At 36.1% G+C, this 10,117-nt stretch overlaps 1 protein-coding gene across 1 annotated transcript in view; it reads right to left on the reverse strand.

Annotated features, from left to right (window-relative positions):
- The window catches only part of Raskol (Ras GTPase-activating protein raskol), a 335,723-nt gene extending 326,025 nt beyond the window's left edge, over window positions 1-9,698 (reverse strand). The window contains exon 1 of the mRNA XM_078189692.1: window positions 9,486-9,698. Coding sequence (XP_078045818.1) covers window positions 9,486-9,660 — 175 coding nt within the window. The 5' untranslated portion in view covers window positions 9,661-9,698. The remainder of the gene's footprint in view (window positions 1-9,485) is intronic.
- Window positions 9,699-10,117: the final 419 nt, after the last annotated feature.

Consider the following 10,117-nt stretch of genomic DNA (forward strand, 5'->3'; position numbering starts at 1 on the left):
TTTATAGTCTTTTTAAGGAACTGGTTGTCTTGTTAATATGTCGGAGATTAGAAACACGAATTTCAGAGGTCGTCGGTGAATATAAATTGATTTCTTTTACAACGAATTTTTAATGTCTTCGAAGCGACAGGAATGCAATCCTGACACTTGTTTTTATGGTCTCTCGCGCAGTAAAGTGAATTATAAATGCGCGGATATTTTTTACTTGCTTCTTAACGTCTTTTTGGTTTTAATATATAGTAATAGTTTGTATTATTTGTTTGCTAAATAGTTGAAAATGTACATTTCTTTTTTAGTTAATTGCTTAGTAACTAAGTTGCATATTTGAATAAAAATTGTATAATTAAGCTCGCAAAACTCTTACAGTTTCATTACTTTCAATTATTAGAAGTCAATTTAAGAAATAAATTTTTCACCTGTGTCATAATTTTAAATTTATATTGAAAATTTTATTAAACATTTTCTATTATTCAGTCTAACCAGTAACAAATTGGAACAGAAATCAAGCTCGGATACAAAAGTTAAAATCCGTGAGTTTTTTATTTTTATGTCATTCCGAGTAATAACAAAAAATTTAATGAAAGAGTTATAGTCACTGTCCAGTAAGCAACCCTATCATTTAAAAAAAAAAGTCTAGTCATTTAGTCCAAATGATAAAAATCATAGTTAAAAAGCGTCCACTCAATTCTATTCGGTATTGTATATTATTTGCAATTAAGGGTCGGTTGTCCTAACGTTAAATTTCCCAAACATTTCTATTCTTCATTTTCGACTTCTTTCATTCTAATTGAACCCAGCCAATTTTTCCACGAGCGAACAGAAGTCGCAGACTAGCGACGATACAAGAATACGCTTCCGTTGTTCTGCAACACTGTGACTGATGACTCACATACCTACGTGCGTTGCGTAACTGGTTGCCCGCTAAAATCAACCGCGGCTATAATATGGCTGTTAAAGCTCCGCTCAAGTCCCGACGGAGGAGTAAACGAGATTCCGTAGAACGATAACTTCGACTTTTCACAATGGCCGTCGCCCGGTTCCAAAGGAATAGAAATTGTCCGCGATAGCGTCTGTCGCAACCGATAATCCTCTGCGTTAGGGGTATTGGAAAGTTTCGTGGCGTAATCGCAAAGATTCGTCCGCGGCGCCTGATCATGCATTCACGTGGGTGGAAAACGCGCGTGCATTCACGCGTGCATCGCGGACGCGCCTCGGACTGGCCTGGTGACAGGAGGGAGGCCTAACCGTACATGCTAGGATGGTTCTTCCGGTGGTGAGGGCATGTCCGGTGCGCCTCAGACAATGCTCCAACGATGAATCGCGTCGGAAAAGTCTTTCAAGTGATTCTCAACTGCTATGAATAAACCATAATTCCTGGTTCAACTGCTCCGACGCGGGTACGCGCTGAAATTTACACGTTCTGCCGCTAAACAGCCTCGCCTATGGTTGACTCGCCTTGTAGAATTTTGACCTCGAGCAACTAATACGCGCTAAACTCTTAGGCACGACGCGCCACTATAGTGGTTTTCGTGAATGTTTCGTGCTTTGCTGAATTGTTTTATTAATTAGTAAAGTAAACGAATAACTCTTTGCCGTACCATTTTCTTCACAGTTACTGCGATTAGGAATTTTTTCAATTGACATAATTTCTTAGAAGAGACAGAATAGTAACATTTATTCGAATACTTAAATATTAATAACAAGGAATTGGAATTTTATTTCAATTTTAAAATAAATTTTTATTCCAATTTTATAGTCAATCATCTCAAAGTTGTCTATTTATTCGATTTATCTTAAGATTGTCTAATTATACGATTTATCTTAAGGTTGTCAATTTATTCGATCATTTGCAGATTGTATATTTAGTCCATCATCCTAAAATTGTCTATTTAGTCGATCATCTTAACATTGCCTATTTATTCGCCTTAACTTAAGATTGTCTAATTACACAATTTATCTTAATGTTGTCAATTTATTCGATTATTCGGAGATCGTATATTGTAAAAATAACAAACGTGTAAATAAATACTAAAATATTAAGATTTTCCTTGTCTCCGTAACTCGTGCCGTGGTTCATACTTCCTGTTTTGAAAATAATGAACAATATTTTGATTCTTAAGATTTTATTTTAAGTCGTTACTGTCAGAGAAACAGTAATAAATATACAGGGTGTTGCGGAAGTCACTTATAATTGAGAAATAAGGGGTTCCTCAGGTCATTTGAAGTAACTTTTTCCTTTACGAAAACTTTCTCCGAAGCGTTGTTAACGAGTTATTAATGAGAAATTCTGACCAATAAGTGGCAAGCTCGGCAGCCTAGTGTTAAACGAGCTCGCCCCTCATTGGTCAGTGTTTTTCGTTAATAACTCGCAAACGACGCTTCGGAGAAAGATTTCGCAAAGGAAAAAGTTACTTCAAATGACCTCAGGTACCCCTATTTCCGGACATATTTAGGACACCCTATACAATTGAAATGCGTAGAATAAAGCAAAAATACTGTTCTTCCATCGGTAATGTGTTAAGAAATATTATAACAATATAATAACTAAAATACAATATAAATAATTGGAAACAATTCGATAATACCCAACTCTGGTTATTTCTCAATATTTAACCACTAAAATTGTTACAGCACTTTTCAAGATAATTTTTATATTATGAAAAATTAGATTTCAAAAATTATTAAAAGTATAACCGTTGTTGCATGAGTTACTAGATTCAAATTCATATGCATAAAATACATTTTATCATATAAAATGGAAATGCTATATGTCAGAAAAGTTAATTTAGTATTAAAATTAAGTTAAAATGGCTTCGAGTGCAAAGGGTTAAATTTAGAATTATATATTTAACCTGCGCATAAAATGATGTTAAAAGTGGAGAATATGGCTTGAAATTTATTCTCTCGATAGAAGAGAAAACGAAGAGTTCGCTTTCAATGACCAGTTAGATTCGCCCGAGCGCAAGCGACGCGGCGACTTTTATCGTTGAACAAACAGCCGTTAACAATTTCACGCGCAACGAGTCGGTGACAACGAGCCTCCGCCTTTGTTTTTCTTCTTTTCCTAACAGGAATCACTGTGATTAACTTTCCCCGTTCTCCGGTCGATCACCAAAGAAGAACGGGTACGGACCGCGAACCCATTTATCCGGCCTGCAATCTCGACGTGGTATTACGTTTAAATTAATAATCCCCGTTGCGACGCGTGATTGCCGCCACTCGGAAACACGTCCGTTACACGCGTGTTATTACCGACCGCGTGCAATTTCAATAATAATTATAATCAAGCGCGGTTGCGCGTCTCGGGACGGAAAAAACACTCCGCGAATGCGCGGCCGCTTCCACCCCTGGAACCATTTCGCCCAGTTCCGAGAGACCTCGACGCCGTTTGAATTCGCATCGCGCGATACGGATCGCCGTAGGAATCGTTCCCCCCCCGGTTTTCGCGAACTTTTCCTTTCACGACACATGTAGACGATTAAGTTTTTTACAGTTTTTGCGAACAATAATTCGACGCGAAACTCTTAGGCGTCGTTTAACGTTACGGTACACGAAGGCCTATTGCCGCGTCCAACTCGATCGTGTTTTTGTGACTAAATAATGCTCTGTTGGCTCTAGATGAAGTTATTATCTTGTTAGGTAAAATTGTTATACGTGGAAGAAGAATTTATTTGTAATTCGATAAGAGATCAGTTATTTTCTGAGCGAATTTCGTGGATTTTATATTGGAAGACTTTTTGGGAGGCTCGATTGTGATTAGTGAGTGTTGCAAAGAAATTGTTCTTGTCACGATGTCTGTTAATTGTTTCTATTGATATTATTATTAGTGATGTAACAAAGAATTATTTTGTATTAATCACGACTGAATTTGTGTACATCGAAAGTCAAAAAACGCTGCATGAAAATTACTTTCTGTGAAAGCAATTTTGAAAGTAAGAACTTCTCTAAAAGTGAGAACTTTCTCTGAAATTGTTAAATAAATTTTCCTATGCTACGCTTTAATAGAAAATTATATTCTGATTAGATAATGCGATACAAGTAAACGAGATTTTATGTTTGTGATTTTTATTTGAGACTACTCTATAATATAACTGCTATTTTATTTTTATTTCCAATAAGATCTAGGTGTGTACGATTTTTTAATTAAAAATACAGTGGAAACAGATTATCGACTCATTATACTGCTATGTGCGTTCAACCAGTAATATTATGTTTCGACGATTAAATATTTAATCGATATTAATATTGAATAATATTTGGATTAAATCCAACACTACATTGTATAATTGACCAATCTATTTCAAGGAAAAATCAATGTTACAACAATTTCTTATAACATCGATAACTATTCTCATTCCCGGCAACTAAACCCTTTTCCAGTATTTTTCGTGCAATTCTCGGCCGGCAAACCGCGTATCAACGTTTCACAAAGGGCAGGGGCCATCGATGCGTGGTGAACACACCGTGGTGGCACATTATCACGTGTCATTCGAGACGGAAAAGTGTCGTAAAGCAGGCAATAACGCGTACCGGAAATAACACGGGAAAAGGAAGTAAGAGAGTAGACGGTGCGGAGAGAGCCGGCGAAAAATAAGTCAGAAATCGAGCAATATTCCGCCGCGGACGTGGAGGAGCATGAGAAATTCGCAGCGGATCGTGGCGCTATCATTTCTCAAGGCGACAAATCGACCTTCGTAAACAGGAGCCTCGACGGTTCGCGATACAAGATCCCATCGATTCCGAAGCCCCTCCTTCCTCTTTCTCGCGACGTCGGAGAGGAATTGGCCGCGCGTCGCGACGCGAGCGGCTCCGCGATCCGGAATTCGTTTCGAAGACGAGAAACTTTCGCGGGAATCGAGTGCTCCAGCAACGACCGAACCGTTTCGCAACTTGGACCTCCGGTGTCGTTGAAATATCATTGTTCTTGGTAGTTTAGATCCGTATTCATCGTCCGGTGGACCACGGACATTTTGCTGCCGATTCGTGAAGAGACAAACATGCGAGAGAACGTCTCTGAGAATATTCGTCTGTAAGTTAGAAACTTGACGAATCTTTTTATCGCTTTTCCGATTTTTCAATTGCGTGAACGTCAAATGTTTGAACAAAGCAGATGTTACAGGGAGCCAAAATTGTAATTTTGTAGTATTAAATGTAATAAATACAACGCCATCTATATTAATGTTTATATCTTTCTTAGCTTTTTATTTCTCTTACTTTTTTCCAGTACATAGTTGTAAAAGGATTGAAGAACGTTGGAACAGACTGCAGGCGAATTCGATTTACCGGATGACACGATACGATATCGAAGATGCTGCACGGCAGACTTTTATGAGAATTCTTTCAGATTTTTATGCGGACTTTATATGAGATTTTTTGTGAGAAATCAATATCATCCAGTGTAAATGAAAGATTCTATTTATAGGTGCTGTATATAAACTTGTAAGAAATGCAAATGGTTGAAAAAGGTATTCTGAGATAGGGATTAAATTATAAATTATGAGAATAATAATTACAATATAAATCATAATAATGATAATAATAATTATAATATAAATTATAATGATGAGAATAATAATTATAATATAAATCATAATGATGTGAATAATAATTATAATATAAATTATAATGATGTCGCTAACAAAAATTGGGAAAATATTTTATTAATTAAATAAAAGAGGAGCTGTGTTGTTAGAAATTTGTAAGATTTCCACTATTTTTAACGATATTCATATTGTATAATATATTATACAGTATTGTCACTGTAATTATTCTACGAAACAAATAAAAATAGCATATTGTTATTTTCTGTACAGTGTAAAGTTAATTTTGAAGTATATTATTGTTTTCATCAAGCTAAAACATGTAGTAGGTTATTTAATTTTATGCAACTGAATACATGCAAATATATAATATTTTATATTGAGGTTGTATAAATTATACAATCAACTATTTGCAAATTTAGGTTAAATTCAGGATCATGGCGACATCTACGTTCAACAACACGAAGTCGCACGCCTACTGTTGGTATAGTAGCTCTCTCCAAATTGCGTTGCCGACATTCGAGAATGCGCTGATATCGGTAACACAGAGATCCTCAATTTCCTACCTAGTACTTGTCGGTAAATCACCGAAGACACTATACACAATTATAACATCTGCTAAACAATAAATTAAAAAAATGAACCATCCAATCCACTCTCTTTTTCAAGATTTATAATCCTATATTACCTATACAGGTATATATATAAGATTTATAATCCTATATTTTATTTTGTAACCCTGTTACCTATAATCGATCAGCTTACCAAACGATGGTAAACAATTTCCAGAAACCCGACAATAATTCCCTCGCAAATTCAAATTCAAACTGGCTTCCCTGCGTCCGTTAAAGATGCATGCGTCATCGATCGGACATTGTCGATTTGCAGTGGTCGCAAATGTTTACAGAGCACCGTAAAACATCGCCCGGGAATGTACCCGATTCCGCGACGCGCTGCGCTAATCACCGCTTATTAAGAATTTAACGGCGGGCTCGCGCGAGCGGAACGGTTTCTTTGTCGTTGGTAGAGAGCGCTCTTTAAACGAGGGACTGTGCCCTCCGGGAATTGCACCTCTCAAACAATGTCTGCTCGTTACGAACCCGGGCCGCCGGTATTTGTCGGTGGCAGTCGGCGGCAGTTTCAACGACAATTCAAACAAAGCGCAATTAATACCGGGTGGTCCGATTCTCCGGGCATTAGCCGCCGAGATAAAGCACGCCGGGGAGAAGCCGGAGTCGCGCGCGATTTGCCTTGCACCGATAAAACAGTCGCTTCCGTGTTCTTGTTATGCATCACGGATCGTGACTATTTCTGGATCCGTGATCGTTACCGGCGAAACCATTACCACGGCGAATCGCGATCGAGAGAAAAGTATTGTTTTGAACTATCAAGGTGTCCCGTAAGTTCCTTCCTCCTTCGATGCGAAATCGATAGACGATATTCGTTGTTTAAGGGTTGACTTGTTGTGTTATGTATGAACTGTTCTGCTCTATTACTTTCTTCTGTCTCTCAGGAAGCCTCATTATGCGCGCTTTGCAAAATAGACTTACATGCAAAATTTATTGAGACTTACTTGCAAAATATTCATCGTGGTGTGTTTATATTTCGCTTTCGGATTTCTGACATTTATAACGAAGAGCATTTTTTAACGACAGAAACAAGTAATAACGTAGATGTCCACAGTTTTGTAGAGCAGAAGCAGCTCAATCGAATGAATATTATACACTTTGTCAAACAGCAACAAATCGTTGCAAAATAAGAGAAAATTTAAAAACGCTACGAACTTTTTCCCCAACCCAATAATATGAGGCAGTACGTTCATAGTTAATTCTTTTGTATTAACCTTCTGTATTCTAAATTAATTTTGCTGTAGATTGTATTCACTTTTTGCACTCTAAACTTTTCTGAATTATGATCACAGTTTAGCAAACCAAATAAATAATTTTACAAAGAACCATTCGGTGAATTAAATTCACCTTTCTGCTAATTAAATTCACTTATTTATAATTATTTGGGAGAAAATTCATTAAACTTAAACATATAATAAAGTTGATTTATTAAAAGAATTAGTTTTACTCGAAAATAGTTAAACTTGATTTGCAAAAGGACGAATAAAAGTTGCAAAAGGGTTCATTTAATTTGGTCAAAGATGAAAGTAATCTACAAAATAACTAATTAATTTAAAATGTACTTCGCAGATATAATACAATTATAACACAAAATTAGACAAATAATATAAAGAATAGATATTATAATGTAACTCGATTAATCATAAAATCAATTTTTTATCTAAACAAATTTTATACTTAACGAGGATGTATACTTATATACGAAAGTATTCGAACACTTACATTTTTAACATTCAAATAATAAAATATATATGTTAAGCTGGAGGATTTGAAATCATATTAAACACATAACAGGGAATGGATCTTAAGATTACATAAGAGAAAACAGAAAATAATTCAACAATATATACCGTTTTTGCAGTAAATTTATCGTAAACACGTACCAGAAGTAGCTGACAAAAGTATTTGAGCATTAAATAGTCATTTAAATTAAACGATTAAAAGTTTTAATAGGAAGTTGATCTATATTTTGCATTTATAAAAACCCTAAGTCTGTTTTTCATTCAGTGGACTAACTTACAAGTAACATTCGCATCTATTGTTTGCCATATTTCAATAATAATTCGTTTCGAAGATTCTTTCGAAGTAATAACTGTATTTCCTAATCGTTTTTCAACTTCATTCCACAAGTCTTCAATGGGGTTTTAAACCGGGACTTTGCGGTTGATGTGGTAACACGTGTGCAACATTATACAACATCCATTCTATGACTATTTCAACGGTATACTTCGGTTTATTGTTCAACTGAAATCGATAATTCTTTGGTAAATTGAATATTCATTGACTGTTTTCCAAATTTTCCTGCAAAATTTTTAAATATTTCTTTTTCTCCATTATTGATACACACAAAGTTTTCCATTCCACTATATCCCATGCAATCCCAAAACAATACAGTTCATGTATTTCTATAGTATACTATATATATATTTCTATAGAACTATAGTATTTCTATAGTTCATGTATGTTCTATAGTAAGTCGTAGATTTCACGGTTTTAATTCTGTGGTTTCTTCCCTCCAAACACTTTTACATCCATCGCTACCAAAAACATTAAATTTCCTCTCACCAAAGAGTAATACTTCGTCCTAGAACGAATGATTTTTATAAATCAATTCTTTGGCGAATTTTAAACGTACAATTTTATTTTTAGTTGAACGTTAGAAGCGTAAATGTTCGAATACTTTCGCGTACGAGCGTATATCATCGAGTTAACCTCTTTTCTCAACTCATTGCACTATAACAACGAGTCTAACTCGCAACAAAGATTCCACGCAAAATCTACTAAATATGAATATTATTAATTTCTTCTAAATCGAAACAAAATGGAATTCTTCTATTATCAAAGTCTAGAAATGGCAGTAAATAAAGACAATATAAAAAACAAAAATTATCTTAGTGTATTGTACATATAAGCTTTTACTTGAATCGTTTACTTTAATAATTAATAAAACGATCGAGTAAAGCACGGGACATTCCGAAAGGCGCTATAGCGGCGCGTCGCGCCTAAGAGGTTAAACGCAAAGTGGTTAGTTTCTGCGTCGATGCTAACGTTGACGGAGCGCTATCATAAATTGTTAGGTAACACCGGAATGATGATTAAATTACGCGACGATCTATGGTTTTCGAATAGCCCGTGAATCGTCGTTACCCGTTGCCCATCAGTGTCAGATAGGAGCAACCTGCTCCCGATGCTTAAGTTCGTAAACCAGCGACGCGGCTCATAAATATATTTGCCCGGGTAAAACCGTTTAGCACGGCTGTCGTTCTTCAAACAAGATTAGACAGATTAATTTTCCGTGTGTTGCAGGGATACTCACCTATTGGAGACGCGGTGTTGGCTTCCCGAAGGCTCACGGTTTCTGGTTCAACAGCAGCTTCGTCTTCCTCGATCAATGGCGGCGGAGGTGCCAGGGGTCGCGACTCGTAGCCCCAATGCTGCCGGAAAGCACGTGCCCCGCCGTCCAATCGAACACGTGGCAACTCGACGAACATCGCATCCCCCAACTGTCAATCAGAACCGGGAATCGTGTTTTCAATGTCAGCAGTCATTTCTACCGTTACTTTAACCCTTTGCGGTCGTGTTACGCTTTTAAATAGGTGTCGCGCTGATTTTCGTTAAGCGAAAAAGTAATACGAAGTAAAACAAATAAGAAGTAAGATAAGTTAACATGTTTTAATTTTATGAAAAAATAAGAACAAATAAATAACTTTGGTGGTTGAGGGTAGATATACGACCGCAAAGGGTTGATTGATTTTCCTGTATTTAATCCCAGAACCTTATCAATTATTACAAAACATTATTAAATGTTTTTGCATTCGACTTGTTATGAAGTTATTGAACGTAATCTAATATTATTATCAATTACAACTGCAATTAATACTAACAATAAGAAGACTGTCTATTCGAATTTCGCATGATTCTGATTTTAACATGGTATTCATTGGTATG

Source organism: Augochlora pura, chromosome 8 (assembly GCF_028453695.1).
Source record: "Augochlora pura isolate Apur16 chromosome 8, APUR_v2.2.1, whole genome shotgun sequence".
Lineage (NCBI taxonomy): Eukaryota > Metazoa > Arthropoda > Insecta > Hymenoptera > Halictidae > Augochlora > Augochlora pura.